Source organism: Mercenaria mercenaria, chromosome 16 (genome assembly GCF_021730395.1).
Source record: "Mercenaria mercenaria strain notata chromosome 16, MADL_Memer_1, whole genome shotgun sequence".
Taxonomy (NCBI): Eukaryota; Metazoa; Mollusca; class Bivalvia; order Venerida; family Veneridae; genus Mercenaria; species Mercenaria mercenaria.
Window position 1 is genome coordinate 54,397,925 of NC_069376.1, and position 22,543 is coordinate 54,420,467.

Here is a 22,543-nt window from a genome sequence, read left to right on the forward strand (position 1 = left end):
TTCGTATATATATTGACAATCTAAATAATTCTTTGACCTTCATTTATTTCGGACAGTTCCAAACCTTTAATCAAATATATACATGTGAAAGTAACGCATAAATTGAAAGAAATATGTAGTTTTAACCAAATATTGAAGGTTTTCAAGACTGCTTCAAATGGAAATGCTTAAGCTTATACCAAAGCGCAAAGATAAAAATAAGATTGGACTTATTATGAACAGTTTTAACTTGATATGATTTAGCGCTGTCAACAACTGCGCTATACAGGCAGTCGGGACAACACGAAACATTTTTGCAAGCTTACTGTACTGTCATGAGGTTTACATGAAAACCTAGTTTTGGAAACACTACTTTTGTCGAATACTCATGTTAAAGGAGAAACATTTACCTTTTCTATAATAACAATAAGAAATGTAACTTTAACTTGAATTTTATCTACTGCTTCATTATGGAACAACTAGCAGACATTCTGTAAGGTAAATCCTGACACCTTACATGTTACTGCTTGCTCAGCTGAGACAGTCGCAATCAAAGACACATCACAATTACAGTAACAAGGATTCAAACATAATTGAGCCGTGCCATGAGAAAACCAACATAGTGGCTTTGCGACCAACATGGATCCAGACCAGCCTGCGCATCCGCGCAGTCTGGTCAGGATCCATGCTGTTCGCTTTCAGAGCCTATAGCAATTAGAGAAACTGTTAGCGAACAGCATGGATCCTGACCAGACTGCGCGGATGCGCAGGCTGGTCTGGATCCATGCTGGTCGCAAAGTCACTATGTTGGTTTTCTCATGGCACGGCTCATATATCCTTCGGTACTATAAGAAAACATCTTATTCCTCTCGACGTAAATTTCCAGAAATATTACCGATTCAAATATGTACATGTATGTTAATATAAAAAGAACAAATGCCATGTATTCAGCAATGAAATCTTATTACCTTGATATGCAAGTGTCAAGAAATATACAAACGTTATACAGAAATTTAATTTATCACAAATTCTTACAGAATCCAGGGCCCAGTCGTTTGAAACTTTAACCGGCTGTTAACCAAACCATCGGGTAAAATTTGACCAACAATATTAGTCGTGATTGGAAACACTAGTTTGATATTTTTATTTAACTTTATAGACATATTAGTGTTCATAATGCTTAACTCATGCATTTAAAATGTTGAAATATAACACTAAAAAATAATCGACCGTTAGCTTAACAACCTGTTAACACTTCGAACAATTGGGCCCCAATCTTAAACTTTTCGTAATTTGTGTCAATACATTAGGTGCAAAGCATTGGATGACAAACAGGCCGTCTTAAGAGAGTTATCGCTACTGGTGTTTTTATCATCAATCGCAGCAATGAGTGTGTGACGCAATGCCTACTTCTTGTCAATTCGACCCTTCCTGTGGTTTCGATCCCTTAGCATTTTCCGAAATAACGCACGAGACGCATCTGACATCAGCCAAGTACCGGTTAGGTTCGATACGTCGAAGATTCACCTAAGTGTAAAACGCGAATTTATCACTCAACATGCGCAAAAAGCAGATAAATCATCAAACAAATGGTTGCCACAGTATATATATTCGACCTTAATTTCATCTAAATTCTCGATTATTTGCCATTAAATCGTTGTAGTTTCCATATAATTTTCGCTAAACTTTCTTCCACGCAACCAGACTCTTGCAGGTGTGTATTGATTTTTCAGCCGGTAGTTGCTTCCCTTTCAAAAACCCCGTATTTTACCGATAAATTCATACTTACTGGTCCGCCATTTTTAATGCAAAATGAGGCGAGCGGCTGACGATTTCGCGGGTTGTTGGGTCATGCAATTGTCCGCGCACCTGCTCTTTTGACTCTAAATTTCTTGATTTTGCTTTGAATCTTATTTAATAATACATTTTGCATAATGCCAGTATTTTTGTTTTTTCAACCAACTAATTGGTGTCTTATAGAGGGTCAAACGAAATAGGGCTGCAGTGCCTAAAACTAATTTCTTCGTCCAGAAACTAATCATCCAGTTGACATGTGTTTTTAAAAAGTTACACTTTCCCGTTTGTACATCGTTATTTTACAATTCTACATACAAGTGGCTTCAGGGTGGAATGAACAAAGTGAACTGTGAGGTAAATACTAATTTTTCACATTAAACAAGACTTTCTACACATATTCATTCAGAGGGTGCGAATTAACAAGAAAGCTTTTTAGTGATTCAGTCCGATGACATGGTTGGTTTTATGTATGCATAATTTATATATTTTATATTTCTTTGTGTTTTAAGCTATTTATATCTTTGGAGGAATGCCCAAAATATACTTTGACCTAATTTTGACCCTCGCACATGTCTTTGTTAACTTCATCATGCGCAGAATGAAGTGTTAAAGGGATCGAAACTACAGCATAACAGGCTATATATGTACAAGAAAAGCAAGCAAGCCACAGGTACGCGAAATAAAATTTGAACATGGTGAGAATTGTTTTTCATTGTAATCACTTTTATCACTTATATGTTTCATTTATGAAAATATGGGGAACAACTGGTGTTCATTAAAGTCAACATTTTATCCATTCTGTCTTCGTTCCAATCTTTATATTGGCGTGACAATCGCAAAATGTTATCTATCCTCTATCGTTCCAGAACTATGAGCCGTTCACAAAGATTATCGTAAAAATCACAACATCGAGTCCATCCTTGATCCATTCCAGAACTTGAGCGGTCCGCGAAGATTGTTGTGAGAACCGCGACGTTTCATTTATACTATCTTTCACGAACAACAAGCTTAATACAGCAAACAATTATGGTGGAAAAAACAAGCACGCCTGATATGAAGAAAACAAGACTTGACAAGGGTATGGCTAGAAAAAACAAACATGACTTAATAAGATATTGAATGGATATGCAAGGAAACGCTGACATAGTCATGGCTTGAAAAATAAACATTGCCTGATATGACATTGGAGTTAAAAGAAAAACAACGCCTGACATGAGTAAGATTAGGAAATCAAAAATGACCTGAGATGACATTGCATTAAGATACAAGCAAGACCTAACATGGGTATAGCTAGAAAAATAAACTTGTCTGGATATGACATTGGATAGATATGCAAACGAAACCTGAAATAGCCATGGCTAGAAAACAAACACGACCTGAAATGATATTGGCTGGATAAGCACACAGGACCTGTCACAAATGCAAACTTGACCTGATATGACATTAGATCGATATTCAAAGAATACCTGACATGACCATAGCTAGAAAAACAAGACTTTGGAATCAATAGGAAAAGAAAACCTGGCATGGCCATGGCTAGAAAAACCAATATGACCTAATTCGACATTGGATGGATATGTAAACAAGACCTGACATTGTCGTGGCAGGAATACCAAATATGACCTGATAAGGCATTAGATCGATATGCTAACAATACCTGATATGGTTGTGGCTAGAAAAATCTTGGCTGGAAAAACGTTAAAAAGCAAATAAAATCTCACAAAAACCTGGCCAGAAAAGGAGTATTAGTGCCCCTACATCACCGTGACTTGCGAATTATAAATTTTGAATGCCGTTTTCAAAATGACTAGAAGTGAACATAACCATATATAATCTTAATTAGAAGTGAAATGAAAATATGTCGGCACAAACAATATCGTATAGGCCAAAAACCTAACGCCAAAGAATACATTAAGTTTATTTATTTTAAACAACCACATACGATCTTCACCTGGAGAGAAATTCCGATCCGTTGCTAACTGATACAAATGACTTTATTTGCATTTCATGACACCAGTTCAGTTTACAACTGTTTACGTATTTGACGTCTTTTCTAGAAGCAAACACACAAATCATAAAACATTGTTCAGAAAGTGTATATGAGCATAACTGCTTGGAATGCAGGTAGAACAACTATGATTTCTGCTTGAAATACAGTCATAACGTAAAACACTTGGACTATCAAACACCTCACAAGAGAATTTTGTTTGAAATACGACCATGATAACAAGCAACCACTAGCTAGATGAACAATAAGAGTACACATGATTTCGGGTAGAAAAAACAATGCCATATATAATAAACCTGTCTCTCATGAATTTTACTTCATAGAAAAACATATCGACATAATTATCTGACCTCGATTATATTCAAATCTATTACCTTAACATTATCTAAGGGAGAACAGTAAACCTGAACTAACATGCATTTGGCTTTAAAAGCAACAACTTTTACATATAACCGTTGCTTTTAAAACCACAGAACAATACACAACACTTATCCAAATAAATCAGTCAATAGTTCACGTAATCCTGCCTGGAAAAGCCAATATCAACTTATATGACCTTCATATTTTTTCATTACGTTTCTAGAAATACGAAAAGCAAACACAACGTCACATGTGCTTGACTCGAAACGCCAGGGCGGCCTCACAACAACTCGCGGACTGGCTCACTGGGGGCTCATGTAACAAACAAGTGACGTTTCACGCACCACGTCTGTTTCGTTATCTGACAAACAGGTTTGAAAACTATCTATGATATTATAATTGCCAAGAGAGTATAATATCTTTGTGAAAATGTAGTGTTACTTTTTTGTAAAAATATGAACAGTCGATGTTAATTTTCACAGTTATACACTTCTACAGATTTAAAAAGAATGTTAAAGGGTAATACAAGTGTACACTAACATGTCAAACCATATTGCAAAATGGTATTACCACCATATGGACAAAGTTTGAGTTATCATCTAAAACATATTAAGAAAGTACTTGAAGAGAACATATAAAAAGCTTAACCAAATTATATGATTATATCGTGTACTTTTAAAGCAAAAGGCATTCAAACATTTCTTCTGTTTTATCAAGTATTAATGTTTTTTAATTTTACTAGAATATTCAGCAGTCCTTCTGTTGTTAAAACATCAGTTTAGTTTACTTAATCAAAGTGGCAGTGCCGACAGGTTCCTATATTTTTAGCATTTCCTCCAAATTGCATTTTAGATCATATCTGTACATCCTTATTTACCTATATGGCTAACTAACTGAAAGGTACAGCATTTACTATAGATGCTATTAATATGAAAGTTCAATACTCTGTGGCATTTGCGAAAAAATTAAAAGGGCGTGTAGGTTTTTAGATCTGACAGGTTTAATATGCGTTGTAAATCCGTCTACTAGTAAATTCATTAGACAAATAACTAATAACTTTGTTATAACTTAATACTAATATGACATGAAATGTATTGAAATGCACCTGTATATTTAAGGTTTGTCAACATACAAGTAACCGACGTGTGCGTTTTTACCTACATATCTATAAATAGTTTCAAACGTGTTTTATCTGATACGTAACACTACGTGAAATATTACTTGTTTGTTACATTGCCCCCACGCTATGCCCGGTACGTCCTGACCTTTTCCTTAATGTAATTGTTACAAACTGGACAACGAGTTATGCTTTCAGAGCATTTATGGCAAATTCGGTGATGTGCACATGGCAAAAATAGTATATCCGGCTCCTCCTCAATACACAACATACACTGGACCATCTGGGAGAGTCGCTCATTTTCTTCAGCAATGGCTTGCAAATCTATACAGAAAATATGATAGAAATTTTCAAGAAAGTGCATTTTGTACTACATGTATCTAAGCAAACTCCCTATAACAAATAGCATTATGTAAAAATTCTCCATAACTATTCATATATAAATTCAATGTTTCTGTTTACTAGTGATAAACACTCCTAAACCAATAGATTTTTAGAGATATTTTCAAACATTCATGCATTCAAGTCTTTTGTGTTCTTTCAAGAATTCATATAATTTGATTTGCATTTTTACGACATTAACTAATAAAACAAATATTTTATTTTCACTACATAATGCCCTTTCGAAATAAATTGCATATAGGCAGTGTAATGTTACGACGCTACGGTGTTTAAACCAAGCGGCATTTGGAATCCACCTACATATAGCACCCGAGATGTAGGGGAACTATTTGCCAATTTCTTACTACAATTGTTTTACTGTACCGGGTTCCCTTTTTCCAGATCATTGGAATTGTGAGAACGTCCCAACATCTCATAAGATAGAACTGTGGCTACGGAGCTATTACATAATAAATAAAATAAATATATAGTAAAAATAAAAAGTAAAGGTAGATATCCATGAAGCCTCCCCCACCCCACCCCCAAAACACAGCCATAAAGACATGCATTGTAAAGTAGGCCCACAACAACAACTAAAATAAACGGAGAATATAGCAGACTAAACATTAAGTGGCCAATTATTCCTATGATCTACCTTGTTTATTGTATCACAGTCTAACAAGGATCATATTTTTCTCATTTTATTTCACTTAGGAATTTGATAAATAGATTATCAAACTAATGTCGTTTCGTAAATGAAAAGAATATTAAATATGTTTATTAGAGGTTTGCATTCATGTATATAATTTTGTTCAACATCTTCAACAAATTCAAACTGGAAACTACATGTGCACTCATTTGATATCCTCCATACTGACATGTCTATGGAAATACTGACTTCCAGGTCAAACACATATAGCTTCAGATATTCACCTTACTACATGTGATTGAAGACAGGTTTAATTATATACTTGAATTTTGCTTTCGAAACTTTTTGAAAAATATTTTTATGTCTTCATCCATTTAAAGATAAGACAGTTAGTCATTTCTGAAAAAGAAAACCCAATACAAGACTTTCTCTTGGTTTGCTTAAAAAACCAACAAGTACATTTTAATTACATCAGCACAATATAAAAATGTGTTAGGAGTAGATAAAGGGTGGGTGTTGGGGAATGGGGAAAAAAGCAAGAATGAATGCTAAACAAGGAAATTCACGCTCTAAAAATACAGTTTCTCTATAGGCAGACTAAAGCAGCGCAAACACGCACGTACACAGCAAGGATGAATATTCAACAAGGAAAGCCACAGTCCAATCACAGTCGCTCATAGTAAAAGGAAAGGTGGGTGTAAATGCAAGGCGTGATGTGGTTGACGGGGGAGGGGGAGAGAAAGGAAACATCAACAACAAAAAATGTTACCTAAAATACGAAACGGACAAAACGGATTGAAAACAATGAGCACCGCCTTGGAACGGTCAAATTAATACAATTCTGAAACGCATGAAACACTACTATCAAAAACATCACAAACGTAGACAAACTGAAAAATTCTTGTGCAAATTTGTCAGTATAATCGATAAAGGCAAAGGCAGTTGGTGTTTTAAAAGTTTAGACATTATATAACATAGACATACATTCCTAACTTATATCTTGGCTCATCCTACCATATGCATAAAATTGAATATTCGTTTATTAAAAGGGAAAAGTACATTTGTTTTCACTAGCCTTAATGTTATATTGAAATTCAGAGTATTAACGCAAAATGATGATAAATTTCTTTATATTTCATCACTTTCATAATTTACAATTTATCACTTGTATAAAAGATAAAAGGTATGAAGCAAAGAGCAACCCCAAACCTGAGCCATAGAGCCATGCATAAAGTACCCCCACAACAAAAGAAGTTGTAACGGAAAATATTGTTGACGGGTTGCTTCAACAATCCAACAAGTACATAATAAAGATATGCAAAATGCTGAAAATTGGGGTTAGGTAGTAAGGGGTAGTTAAAAGGGTCGGATGTTGGGAAATGTAGAGCAAAGATGAATATTAAACAAGGAAAGCCACGTTCCTTAAACGTAGTATTCTTACAATGTAGTATTCCTACAACGTCGCAGACACGCACGTACAAAAGACAAACACACACACACACACATACAACTTACTTACACAGATAAACAAACAAGCAGGACCCACCCCCCCCCCCCCCCCCCCACCAACACACCACAAACGCACACGCAGAAAAAAAAAACAAGTCGGCAGACAAAATTATGGTGGGCACAATAACTTACTCATGGTAAAATAACTGTGGAACACCGCCATTTCCAAACACGTAAGATACATATAAGCAACATAGAAGCGTCTGGCAATGCCTAACGGACAAATGTTTGGTGGGCACAATAACTTATTCATGGTCAGTAACCTATAGAGAAAACTATGGGTTTAAATGCGTCTAGGGCATGCCAAAAATCATAACTCATTCTTTCATTGATGAAGCCACATTTTAACTGATCATTTTTATTTACAGATATGTATTTTACTTGTTCACTTTCAATTACCTTCTGGTTCACTTTCCGCTGAATTAGCGGTATCTTTTGCTTGGTGTTGCATATCAAGTATCATGTTCACAATTGCTTCTACGCTGGGATTTGTGTGACCTAATCAATTATAAAATCATATGCTATAAATGCTATATTAACAGAGAACATAATCTTGTTGAGTTTAACGTCATTTCGACGCAAATATAAATAATATGGCAACTGTTCAGTTTTTACGGTTGAGGAAGACCCCCTCTTGGCATTATTTCATAACAGACGGGCATCTGGATAGAACCACCAACCTTCCATTAGGCAGCTTGATGGCTTCCTCACATGAAATATATCTACAACCAAGCGAAAACCAACAGCGAAAAGGAGTAAGTAATTCGAAGCAAGCCATCTAGCCACTAGAGGCCCATAATTCATCATTTATACCAATTAGTGCAGCTTCACTTTTTGTTCTTTACTATCGACAACTTTAGATTATGCTTTAATAATACTGGAGCAAATCAAGTGTCGTTTTATTTTGCATGCTGTCAGTTTTAACAGTCATGTAGAATCATACCATTTCTCTTCAATTCTGCTTTCGCTGTTTCCACGTCACGTTCTGTATAGCCCATCCCTGTAACCTGACTTACTTTTCTAGAATCTGAAATTTCATTCAAAATCATCTTCAGTTGTAACATATTTCCAAATGAACTTTTTGTAAGAATTACGTTTTGAAAATAAACGGTTAAATACAAGTGTTAAAATGAAACATCATTTATGATACACGTGTATTTTTATACGGTTTACCGTAACGTTTTATATGAAATAAATGAAAAAAAATTTACAGCAAATTTGGTAATAACGTTTCTCGTAACAGTTCGATTTCAATTATAGTTATCTGATGTGTGATAAATTTCAAACAGAGAAATTGGCATTACAATACGAGTTTTTTTCTTTGATTTCCAAATATATAACTAGTCTTAGATTACAAAAATATGTTGGCACAATGGGACGAGGGATATAACGATTTTTGCTGCTGTGATTCAGTAGCCTCAAGCAATGCCAGTGCAGCATCAAGTTGTTTTTAAAAATATAGATGAATTTACTAAAGAACACCAAAAAGACAAGTTTTGTGAACATTTGGAAGCTGTGCCTTCTTCCTGGGAAAGAGCAAATACTGACCTCCTAGTTACGTGGGACACACACAAGATCATCTCAGAAATTTCCATTGACTGAACCAGGCTTCGAACCCAGAGATTGACGGTCAAGTGCGTTACAACTAGACCATCGGTTTTAGCAAATAAATACATTAAAATATGCAATCTGACGTAAATATGACGTATAAATTAGGCTCAATAATTTACGCAATGTCATCATCTTTTGTGATTATGTCCAAAGTTTTTTAATATTTTACAGATTATGTACTGACAGCCTAGAAAGCTGATTAAATCTGATATATAAAATGATCAATTTTTGATCAATATTAGGATCTTCCTGTAGGTAGTCGTGTGCCGGGTCATGCGGTGCTGCATATCTCAATACATCTTTTTTTTTGAAAATGGGAGTTACGTCTATTTATATTGATATGTAAGCTTTCATTACATTTGATTTTAAACTAGACCGAGTGATATTATTTGTTTTTAAAAATAGATAAAGGTAATAAAGACTTAAATATAAACAGATCACAAAGACAAATTGTTTCATGGAAAAGAAAACTTGATATAGAAGCAGTTATAAAAATTTGGATATTGCGTAAATATGTGACAAAACCCGTAGAGGACTAGCACATAAAATGTTTCTGATGTGGTGTTAAAATGGGAAAAATGAAAATGATTAGTGCAATACTTGTAATGATTCTAAACTGGTAAGCTGGTAACTAGAAAAACAAACGCATGTATTCATCTGAGAAAAAGTATACTGCTCTCAAATTCATACTACCGGTGCAAGTTAAAAAGCGTTCCTCTTTTATATTAGCCCCACGGTCTGTTTCAAACACGAACATTTTTTTTTTCACAATTTACAATTCAATTTGGTACAGCGCTATCTTGAATGATATTTTGTTTACGTTTACTTGTACCGTTGCCACAACATATGTGAATGGTGAAAACGGCAAACGTACGTATTTCGCAGATGTATGAGGTGTATAGAATAAAAGTAGAATGTCTGGAAGTATTGAGCATATCGAACTGCCTTAACAGAGACATACACACTTTTTTCACCTACCGTCGTTGCTAGAAATATCAAGTTTGTCCACTTGTAGTAACGTGGAGGTTTCCGGTTCTTGTATTGTCTGAGGAGTGTCACCTTGTGTACCCTATAACAGTATCTCATTTTCATTTTAAGTGTTAAAAAAATAACAAATTCACGTGTGAGACTGGAGTTTTATTATATAATGTGCCAGTGAGAACTCAATGATTTTTTTGTTCGAGCAGTTTGTTTCCTTGAAGTGTTAGAATATTTATTTACAGCTGACTGTCTTTTTACTGAAATTATTGAAAGCTATAAAGCACGATGAGAACATTGCCGAAATCAATGACTTTCATTAATTTTTACTGTTAAATGGAGTCAGTGTTGCAGATCTGAAGGTTCGGCTGCAGAAATAGAGTCCCTGGTCAGTGGACTGACTTATAATCCGCCTGATATTCACTGCTGAATTGTAATCTTCCACTGATAGTATGTTCAGCAGTCAGCCTTAACTGGATACTCGTGCTGTGAGAGCTTAGCTGGAATAAAGTTGCTCTTCCCATTCATTGACTTTGCACGTTGAATAAGAGAGACTTACCTTTGTCTTTTAACAGCTTGCAGTTTGGAAGATTATATCTTTTATAATTTACATGTATGATATATCTAAATCTCGGACGACTGAAGATCAGCTACGTATTTCGGACAAGGTAAAATCCATTTCAGACAGCTAAGACTTGGTCATCATCCTAAACTGGTTAAATGTGTAAGTCACTTCATTTTAAAAGACTATGCATGTTACTTAATATCAAAACATTGTGCTACATGCATTTTTTTCAGAAAAAGATACCTTGTAATCATCGAGTCACGTAAAGTAATAAATTGTCGCATCAAGATAGATCATTAGCTCATTAAAAAGGAAAACCAAATTTGAATATACTATGTTGATAGTTTTGGTCGTAAATTCTAACATAAGTGAATCTTGATTTTTATCGTTAAAGGTATTAAAATAGATTTTCTCATGTATACTAAGGTACCTGAGGTTGGTTATTATGTCGTCTTAGTTGCAGTGTTCTAACATAGCCCCGTCCTTTCAGTTGATTAATATAGTCACAATTGGGAAAATATGTTGCATGTTCTCTGCAGGGATCATCTCCTGTACTCCAGTCCTTGAGTCCGCCGTCACATGTAAAACACCTGCATAAATCTCCTTGGCCTAACAAATAAACATTAATACAAGTAAATGTCATTGTGAAGGAACAGATGAGCACATATTGCACCTGATACATAATGATTATTTTTTAATAAAGCACCTTAATGTTGTCGTCACGTGGGCTCAAGGATTGTTAAATACAAATAAATATATATTTAGTCGTTGATACAACCTGATTATGTTATAAAGATATCAGTAGATTTGTTTATCAGATTGAAGATCTTTATCTACTTTTCACAATACTGTTTTTGTGCATTTCCGTGCTCATTTCATTTGAACCTCGGTGATTGTCGACTGGTCTTGTTTTAAATCCGTATGTGTAAATATTTGTTATTGTTTATACTTCTTCAGCATTTATTGACTTACCTCCACCGCAAGTTTAGGCTATTTAAACTGATTCTTTCGTCAAATTTAGTAAACAAGTTTTGATCTTGTGCGCCAAGCTTTGGACTGTAAAATAATAAATGTTTCCATTTCTTTCAGTTTGATTCGATAACAAGTCCTTTAATCAACAATCAATCAAAGAAATTACAATTACCTGTAAAGTATAGCCCAGCGACTGCTAGCTCATGGTGCGGGATTCTAATGTTGCTGGGAAAGGATTTGAAAGTTGCCAGCCTTGCTTCCATTGTTTGATACTGCGGAGATCGTATCTTATAAGGAAGCTGGGAACCAGTGGAAATAGATGAACCAGCTAAAATAGATAAGAACCAATGACATTGTGCTTAAATGTTATCTTTTTGTCCAATATAATGCATTTCGGATGTATGTTCGGTAAAAAAAGTCATATACTGCACCTGTATCAAACTTCGTCCTTTCTGCACAGAACTTCTCCATGTAAAATCACTCGTTCAAGATGTGACGACATTTAAATATTCCTAGGCCTTCTACTGATTTTGGAAACAAGTAAAATTCAAAATATTCAGAGGTAATGATATTACTACTAGTAAAGACACTCTTGTTACGACAGAACTCATCTGTCTTCCACAAAACCCCTAACCTAGCAAGCTAATTAAAACAATTAAAAACCAATAGAAAATGCAAAAGAGAAATTTAATATCCGAGATCGAATTTCTGTAATTCCGAATAAAAACATGAGGATAAAAAGAGTTTTATCGGCGGTAGTTACATGAATTACAACACGAACTCCACGTGAACATGTGACAAAGGTCATGCATTGAGTATCACAAAAAGTGACTGTTGCGTTTTCACTTTTCTTGAATGTAGCTGCAAACAAATTGCAGAAAAAAAGCAGAAGTGGTATCCCGTTTTCGGGTGTTAGAAATGTAATTTAGTACATTGTCACCGTATTTAGATATCAAGTATAAAACAATTAAAAACTTACCTGTCAAAGAATCTCTCTGAAAAGGATAAATACGACATTGTTTATAAAACACTTTTGCAACAAGTTACACCAAAACAGTTTTGGGGAAAATTTGATTTTAAGCTTTGTAAGATTTTCAGTAATGGCATTTGAAGGTTATGACCCGACTGTGAGACACACCGCATGTTTCGTGGTTGGACCCTAAGCTTTCTACTTTCTGACGGAAACATTTGGAAGACTCCATGAGCTCTTACGTGTATGGTTCGTTATACTTGCTTCCCTTGGAGGGAATAACTTTTACACTGTCCTGGAATTTTGGAACATGGTGAATAAAATCTGTGAAAAGATCCTTTGGAAGCATAGAATTCAACCAAACAGAATATTTGCAGACTCGGTTTGATTGAGTCTGTTCATTAGAGGTAATGAAATGAGTACACCTCTCACGCCCCAGATTCAGAGTGAGATTTGGTGCATCATTTACCCGTTTAAATTCCGAATTGACGTTAGGATTTCTGTGTGAGGGGATTTGTTTTTTTTATTAAACAGAGCTATTCCTACTAGACCTTTGTCCTTATTTTCGGTTATCTCCGAGAGTGGTGAATGCAAAAGGAGTCTTAATGCTTCTTTAGCGATAAGATATATACTCTTACTGAAATGAACACTTTAATGCTAAAGAAAACTATCAGTACTGTAAGTGCTAACATTCACATGTAATGACTATTGAGATGCATATATATATTGTGAAATGTAGCTCAGATCTATTGAAATACATTTTGTATACGCAGCTACAAGAATATCGCCCGTATATATATTTACCACAAACCTTATCCATAACAAATTCCTTTGTTTCTTAAAGAAAATATTATTGAAGTTATAAATGTAAAGGACACAATCAAATTCCTTTCTTGCAAAGGTTACCTTTACTAGATTCTATTCATATAGAAGCATTTGTGTTATGAATGAAACAAACAATCCACAAAAGTAATATATGCCACAACTGACACACTGTTTGGTGAATACAAGAGGACCATGATGGCTTGAATCGCTCACCTGTCCCCACATGACCCAGTTTTGAACTGAGTATGACGTCGTTTTTTCTATTATTTGACATAGTGACCTAGTTTTTAAGCTCATGTGACCCAGTTTTGAACTTGAGCTATATATCATCAAGATAAAAATTCTGACCAATTTTCATGAAGACCCATTGAAAAATATGGCCTCTAGAAAGGTCACAAAGTTTTTCTATTATTTAACTTAATGACCTAGTTTTTGAAGGCACGTGACCCAGTTTTGATACTGACATAGACATCATCAAGGTGAATATTCTCATCAATTTTTTTATGAAGATCTCATGAAAAATATGTCCTCTAGAGAGGTCACAAGGTTTTTCTATTTTTATACCTACTGACCTAGTTTCTGAAGGCACGTGACCCAGTTTCGAACTTTACTAGATATCATCAAGGTGAACATTCAGACCAATTTTCATGAAGATCCATTGAAAAATATGGCCTCTAGAGAGGTCAAAAGGTTTGTTTTTTTAGACCTACTGACCTAGTTTTTGACCGCAGTTGATCCAGTTTCGAACTTGAACTAGATATCATTAAGATAAACATTCAGACCATATTTCATACAGATCCCATGAAAAATGTGGCCTCTAGAGAGGTCACAAGGTTTTATTATTATTTAACCTACTGACCTAGTTATTGATGGCACGTGACCCAGTTTCAAACGTAACCTAGAAATCATCAAGATGAACATTCTGACTAATTTTCATGAAGATCCATTCGAAAGTATGGCCTCTAGAGAGGTCACAAGGTTTTTTACTATTTTAATACCTACTGACCTAGTTTTTGAGGCACGTGACCCAGTTTCGAATTTTATCTAGATATCACTAAGATGAACATTCAGACCAATTTCCATGAAGATTCATTGAACAATATGGCCTCTAGAGAGGTCGAAAGGTTTTTCTATTTTTAGACCTACTGACCTAGTTTTGACCGCAGTTGACCCAGTTTCAAACTTGACCTAGATATCATCAAGATGAACATTCAGACCAACTTTCATACAGATCCAATGAAAAATATGGCCACTAGAGAGGTCACAAGGTTTTATTTATTATTTGACCTACTGACCTAGTTATTGACGGCACGTAACCTAGTTTCAAATTTGAACTAGGTATTATCAAGGTAAACATTCTGACTAACTTTTATGAAGATCTATTGAAAAGTATGGCCTCTAGAGAGGTCACAATGTTTTTCTATTTTTAGACCTACTGACCTAGTTTTGGACCGCACGTGACCCAGTTTCAAACTTGACCTAGATATCATTAAGGTGAACATTCTGACCAACTTTCATAAAGATCCCATGAGAAATGTGACCTCTAGAGTGGTCACAAGCAAAAGTTTACGGACGCACGGACGGACGACGGACGCTGCGCGAACACAAAAGCTCACCTTGTCACTTTGTGACATGTGAGCTAAAAATGTCAAATCAACGTCATACCTGAATACGATCAACTTCATTTTTGCCAATGTGTTGCAATAAAAAGTGACACTTCGGCGAATGTTTTACGTGCTCCTGAAGTACGTCGTCATTCTTCACCCAGTCTTTTAGACCAATGCCGCACATATAGCATCTCACTAAATCGTCCCGTTCTTTGGATTATAAAAACGTTATAGAATAAGCAATACGGCAGCGTAAGATTTATCGGTACGGTGGTAGTACTTCGCCAAATATTTCATATCAGTCCATATCAGTAAAATAGTGCCAATTGCCATCCTAGTAAAGGCAATAATCATTACAGCTTTATGCTTACTGATATTTGACAATATAGAGAAATGTTCGCAGATGATATTAAGCTACGTTATATTGCTTTCAAGTTTGTTTCGAAGCTGTTTTGTAAAACGGAAGAGAACGTAGGTATTTCCTGATGTTAACCTATGCAATATTAGTGTCGCAGGTCAGATACCAACTTTATTTTTGTATCTGTCTATGATATAACTTATGTATTGTCCTTCTGTCTTGTCTATGTTGATTATCTTTCATCCTATATTTCCGATATCGCTATACATTCCCAATACATTCATTCATCTGTCATTTTCATTTTCATACTGATTAACCTAACGTATTTGACTTTCCTGCACTCCAGTGTCACGCATGCGCACTTCAGTAAATAGAAATACATGGTTGTTCACGCCATTTTTCTTGTCTGTCTTACGACAAGTTATTATTGCCGTTTTGCGTGCCTTTACAGGTAAGGCCACAATTGAAAGTTGTTCATCGGATTTTTTTCTGAAAAAATTGAGGCGGCGAGCGAAAAAAAAATGTCTCCCCCCTCTGGGAAAGACATATTGTTTTTGCCCTGTCCGTCCGTCCGTACGTCACACTTCATTTCTGAGCAATAACTGGAGAACCATTTGACCTAGAACCTTCAAACTTCATAGGTTGGTAGGGCTTATGAAGGAGACAAACCCTATTGTTTTTGGGGTCACTCCGTCAAAGGTCAGGGTCACAGGGGCCTGAACATGGAAAACCATTTCCGATCAATAACTCGAGAACGACTTGACCCATAATGTTAAAACTTCACAGGTTGATTGGTCATGCACAATAGATAACCCCTATTGATTTTGGGGTCACTCTGTTTAAGGTCAAGTTCACAGGGGCCTGAACATTGAAAACCATTTCCGGTCAATAACTTGAGAACCACTTGACCCAGAATGTTGAAACTTAATAGGATGATTGGTCATGCAGAGTAGATGACCCCTATCGATTTTGGGATTATTCTGTTAAAGGTCAAGGTCACAGGGGCCTGAAAATCGAAAACCGTTTCTGATCAATAACTTGAGAACCTTTTGACCCAGAATGTTGAAACTTCATAGGATGATTGGTCATGCAGAGTAAATGACTCCTATTTGTTTTTTGGGTCACTTCTTTAAAGGTCAAGGTCACAGGGGCCTGAACAATGATAACCGTTTCCGATCAATATCTTGAGAACCTCTTGACCCAGAATGTTGAAACTTCATAGGATGATTGAACATGCAGAGTAGATGACTCCTATTGATTTTGAGGTCGCTCTGTTAATGGTCAAGGTCACAGGAGCCTGAACATGGAAAACAATTTCCGACCAATAACTTGAGAACCACTTGACCCAGAATGTTGAAACTTCATAGGATGATTGAACATGCAGAGTAGATGACCCCTATTGATTTTTGGGTCAGTCTATTAAAGGTCAAGGTCACAGGGGCCTGGTCATGTAAAATGATTTTCGGAAAATAACTTGAGAACCACTTGACCTAGAATGTTGAACCTTAATAGGATGATTGGACATGCAGAGTAGATGACCCCTATTAATTTTGGGGTCACTTGATCAAAGGTCAAGGTCACAGGAGCCTGAACAGTGACTTGAGAACCACTAGGCCAAGAGTGCTGAAACTTAGCGTGATGACTGGACATGCCAAGTAGATGATCCCTATTGCAGCCAACCATCAGTGTCTCTTTGACTTTCGCTCCTGACCCCTATTGACTTCTTGCCTATAGGACTTTGCATTGGGGGAGGCATGCGCTTTATTACAAAAGCAATTTCTAGTTTAAAATACTTGTTTTCGAGAAAATCAGGAGCGAGCGAAGAAATACATTTGTCTTGTTTCAGCCTTGATTAACTAATAAAAACCTTAAAATTGAATGTATAGCCCTTTTACATTAGAAATAATTTACCAAGGATTGAGAAAACATGGTTACACTTCGGTTTGGGTACATTTTGACCTGCAGACGCACAACCGAACTCATGGAAAGGTAATAACATTGGCAGACAGTTCAGTGTAATCAAATAACGTATGCGTTTGTAAATGCTGATAGAAAATATGTATATATTGTTATACAACAATGCATAAGTCTACACTAGAAGAAAAATTCCCCATAACTCTGATTTGAATTTTGACAGAGTTATGCCACTTTTTAACTAACATTTTTTGGTTAAAGTTTTATATAATGTCCAATATTTCTGTTACTTTCAAAGCTATTGACTATTATGCCCCTTTTACTGGCAAAACTCTAATTCAGAGTCAAGCACTGTACTGAGAAAAGTCGAGCATGATGTCTTACAGACTGCTCCCTTTAGTTCTAACTTTAAACTTTCTTAACAGATTAAATTTGTTGAAACAAAGTCTCAATTAAGGTCTGAAATGGTGGTGAACGTGTATTAACATTATTCTACTCGAGGACTGAAAAAAACTGAAGCTCTAAATTGGTCTGAACACAACTCATAATGTAAATTCCTTACCCCATCCACTTTCGTATAAAAATACCTGTACGAAAAATGGACCTGTTTTACAGCTGTAAAACGTCTGTAAAAGACCTGTATTTTGTAATTACAACTGTAAAAGATCTGTAAGTGGAAAAATGGTCAGAAATACAGTTGAAATTTTCAGGTGTAAAATATCAAGGTCTCAATTTACAGCTGTAAATATTATACTGTTGAAAGTTACAGCTGTAAAATGGTCATGTCTCAAAATTACAGCTGACATTTTTGGAGGGAAACGTGAGTATAATGTCAGCCATCTTTAATGCATTTTGGCGGGATATAACTGAAATTCACACAGACATCACATTGTAAAATTTTGGAATTTAAAGCAGGATAGAGTAAGTACAGAATTTTAATTATCTATTTTAGTTGTAAAAGGACATGTATAAGTGCATACATTAACTATTTACTCTGTATTGGAAGCCGATAAGTTTAAAAGAAAAAATTACAAGATTGTCATATGTTTTCATGACTGACAAAGAAAGTTTTATAAACAAGATCTACATATGTTCTACTTTGTATCCTATTTTTGAATTGTGCTGTGTCTATACTGTAATCATACCACATATACTTTACGTACTAGATCATTTATTTTGCCATTTTCATAGTAACTGCTACCTTATCTATAAATTGCAATTCATCCTAAAACTTTTTGCACCTCTACTTTCGTCCCTTAAAATAATGCCCTCTTTTTCGAAACCTATAATACTTCTACAGCTGTAACTTTTGGGCATTTTTACAGCTGTAACTTTTTTCATTATTACAGCTGTAGGTTTTCTACAGGTGTAGCTCATTTGCATATTTCGAACTGTTTTGCAGTCGTTTGACAGCTGTAAATTGAAATCTACAGCTGTAAAATCAATGCTGTTATATAAAATCTACAGGTGTAAATTTGGAATAAGCATGACTGTTATTTTGAACAAAAATTCAGGTCTTTTACAGCTGTAAAATTTCGTACAGGTACTTGTCATTTTGACATGAAAAACAGAAAACAGAAAACAGAAATGCATCAACATGTATTTACCCTTACCAAAATAATGTAGATTGATGTTATCAAATAAATTAGTGTGTGTTTTCATCCAATTTTCAATGAAATAAGTCCGATTTTAGTAGCAAATTAATTTGGTAAACATTGGAAGAAAATGGCGTAACTGCATAAGGGGAAATAACTTAAACGCAACTAAATATAAGTGCCCTGATATATTATAGATGAAATGTATTAGTTGTGATTAAATTACATTTTAGAACAATCTAGGACTGGAATTATAAGCATTTGTACACTGTTACGTCCGTAAAAAGTAGCGCACCAAAAAAGTGTGCCTTGATTTTTTTCAATGGGGCGAGCGCGCCAAAAAAATTGTGTTTCTGAAAATATACGAGCGACAAATCCGATGAAAAACTTTTTAATTTGGTGTGGCCTAATTGTTGATTTCATTCATTGTATTATTCATTTGTGTTTCATTTCATGTCATATATGTATTGCTTTCGCTTGGAAATATGGAAATATGCACTTTAGTAACTAGAGATACATGGTGATTCACGCCATTTTTCTTGTTTTGTCTTACGAAAATTTATTAGTGTCGTTTTGCGTGCCTTTACAGGCAGATGACCTACATAAGTACCTTCTAACCCAGAACGTAAGAACCCAGACTACGACATTAGCTTTATTCATTATTGTCAACCCTACACTTCTCTTTATGATTGCCTAGAGACAGACCTTCAAGACAATTGTAGTTTCAGACGAGAAAGGCTTGAAATGCTGATAAATTATTTATTTTTACATACAAATAGTAGTGGATGTATTTAGTACCTTCTAACCTATATATACAAACTCATTTTTAAACATTTGAACGTGACGCCAATACTCACAAGAGATCGTAGAACACGAACTGCACTGAAAAGTTGGTTTGTTCTGAATTAAAAACTACAAAAAATACCTGTAAAGAAAAATCCCAGATCTGCAAGTATTCCTCTGTCTGGTTTTTCATTCACCTGCCATTTTGTTGTTTGATATGTAGATAGTCTTTTTTCATACGTCATATAATCTACGTATCTAGGTACAGCTGGAATAAAAGCAACCGAATCTCTTGACTGACTTGATCTTTGTGTAAATGATGCATCAACAGCAGACGAACTGGCATTTCCAAAGCGATATGAAGCACCTGATGGTACACTTGCTTCACCACGACGGGAAAACATCGACGGGGCGCTTACGACCATTTGCATGCTTGGACAGTCCATATCGACATCTGTCGCCTGTATAGGGTATTTATCTTCAGCGGTTTGATGTGGATACGATGGGTTCTTGAAACTTTGCTTTTCGTTTGGAGCTATTAAAACGGTTATGGTATGCTGATAACATTTTTCTGCTTGCACTGTCCTTGGCGTGACAACTTTTACACTTCTGCTGCCTAAAATAATGTGCTCTCACAATGACTGATCTTTAACTGACATTAACAGACATGTTAATAAGTGCCGAAACAATCATACATTTATTACATTTTTTTAATTTTTAGATGGACTTTAGTTCATGGTATTTGTATAGATAAAACTTCCGTTATGTTATATTTCAGTAACAGTGTCTGCACGTTTATGATAAAATCATTCTACCATTTTTGTAAGAATTGTATATAGATATAAAGGTACAATCTGTTGCACTGATATGACCTTTTTCGTTATTATGATATTCAGTGCAGATAATGTTTGTCAACAAAACCAAATTATCGTATAAACCTGAATATCATAAGTGCAGCAATAAGGCGATTATAAAAATAGTGTACTCGGGTTTTCCGAACTAGTTTTCAGAAAATTAAAAGTAGACTAATCGGCTTTTAACATTTACAATTTCGTTTTTATATATTAATGAATAGACCATTAAATTGCCAGTAAAATAACATTATCCAATCTATGAAATATCGCTTACTTGTCAAATATTCAACTTTCCCCGACCTCCATGAACTTGGCTATTTCGAGTCATTAAGAAACATTACTGTTATTCATTTCTACCTACAGATGTCTAGCGGTCGGCATTAATTCTCCCGCATTGAGTGTACGCACGAATAAGATGTACACTATTAAACCTATGTTAGACCTAACCCTAACCTTTAGTCAATATATTGTACACTCAATACTTGCGTACATCCAATAGGGGCGATTTAATGTTGGCGGATGTCTAGCTTAAATCAGCTTCGGAATGCTGTGTAAACATTGTGATTATGCAAAACACACAAAAATTTATTTTAAACAAACCATAACTCAGCATAATGCATAATAACATGTAAAATGTTCCAGACCAAAAAGACACTTGCTGCAGTTTCTTGTATGAGAAATGGAGCAAAAATTTCCCAATAATAGAATATGTTCAAACTTTTTTTATGAACACAGTTTAATATTAGAAAAACAATCATAAGTCACCATGCTTGTTTAGGTGCTATCTGCCCTTAAAACTGGAATTTTCTTCAAATTTGCATATTCAAGGGCAGATAACTCCTGGACAAGCATGGTGACCTTCGATTTTTTTCATGATTCTGTTTCTATCAAGTTTGAACAAATTCTACCGAGTGTTCGAGTTTAGCGTCCTTTTCAACAATTTTTCAGTCATATAGATGAATGTCTGCAGTGTAGCAGTGAACGCAAATCTCAACTTTATAGCACTACCTCATTAGAATATCGTGCCGTAGACACGTGACATGATACACCACTCCGTCACATTATACTGTCACCGGGCTAATGAGTCCTGCAACTATCCTCTGGGATAAATTGGTATTATTTAGCAGAATTAAGGCGCAGGTTATGAATAAAAAACTGCTATTTGGTACATAATAGAACGTAAAAACAGAAAAGTGTTTCAAAATACCCCACATTTAATAATTGTTGTTTAATAACCGTTTTTATCAAAAATATTTCAAAATTTATATATTTATCGTGTGATAGGAATATTATGTGTATTATATCTAAATGTTATTTATTTCCGTATACTACTGGAGAATAAAGTAAGCATCTGTCGAAGATAGCAGTTCTATTTTCTAGGCAAAAAATAGCATCTCGAGTCAAAATACGGTAATCTTATTATTGTGTATAACGCTTGAAAAAAAATATATAAACCAACAGCTGTTTCAGTTTACAAAAATGACTGTTTATTTTTAATTTTTCGCAGAGTACATTGTTGTCATCAGTTGTAAACATGTTTTGAGTGAACCTGATTTTAGACTGATTAGTACCCATCCAGTACCTCGACATTTAGACAAAAAAATGCACCACAGGCCAACATTTCACATCACCATATAAAAAAACTTCCAGGGGGAAGGCTGCACTCTTCACCCAAATACGGACAGAAGCTCCCCTCCACGTACCTACCTCT

The 22,543-nt window shown here is 35.1% G+C and overlaps 1 protein-coding gene across 1 annotated transcript; it reads right to left on the bottom strand.

The window, feature by feature from the left end:
• Positions 1 to 2,192: 2,192 nt before the first annotated feature.
• On the bottom strand, positions 2,193 to 21,175 carry LOC128549720 (baculoviral IAP repeat-containing protein 8-like). Its single transcript, XM_053527118.1, has 10 exons — positions 21,107 to 21,175; positions 20,121 to 20,594; positions 15,387 to 15,538; positions 12,906 to 12,921; positions 12,099 to 12,254; positions 11,385 to 11,563; positions 10,390 to 10,480; positions 8,744 to 8,827; positions 8,200 to 8,298; positions 2,193 to 5,585 (listed from the first exon to the last, which is right to left on the bottom strand). The coding sequence occupies exons 2-10, from the start codon at positions 20,422 to 20,424 to the stop codon at positions 5,389 to 5,391; spliced, it is 1,278 nt and encodes a 425-aa protein (XP_053383093.1). The 5' UTR covers positions 20,425 to 20,594; positions 21,107 to 21,175; the 3' UTR covers positions 2,193 to 5,388.
• Between the last annotated feature and the right edge of the window lie 1,368 nt (positions 21,176 to 22,543).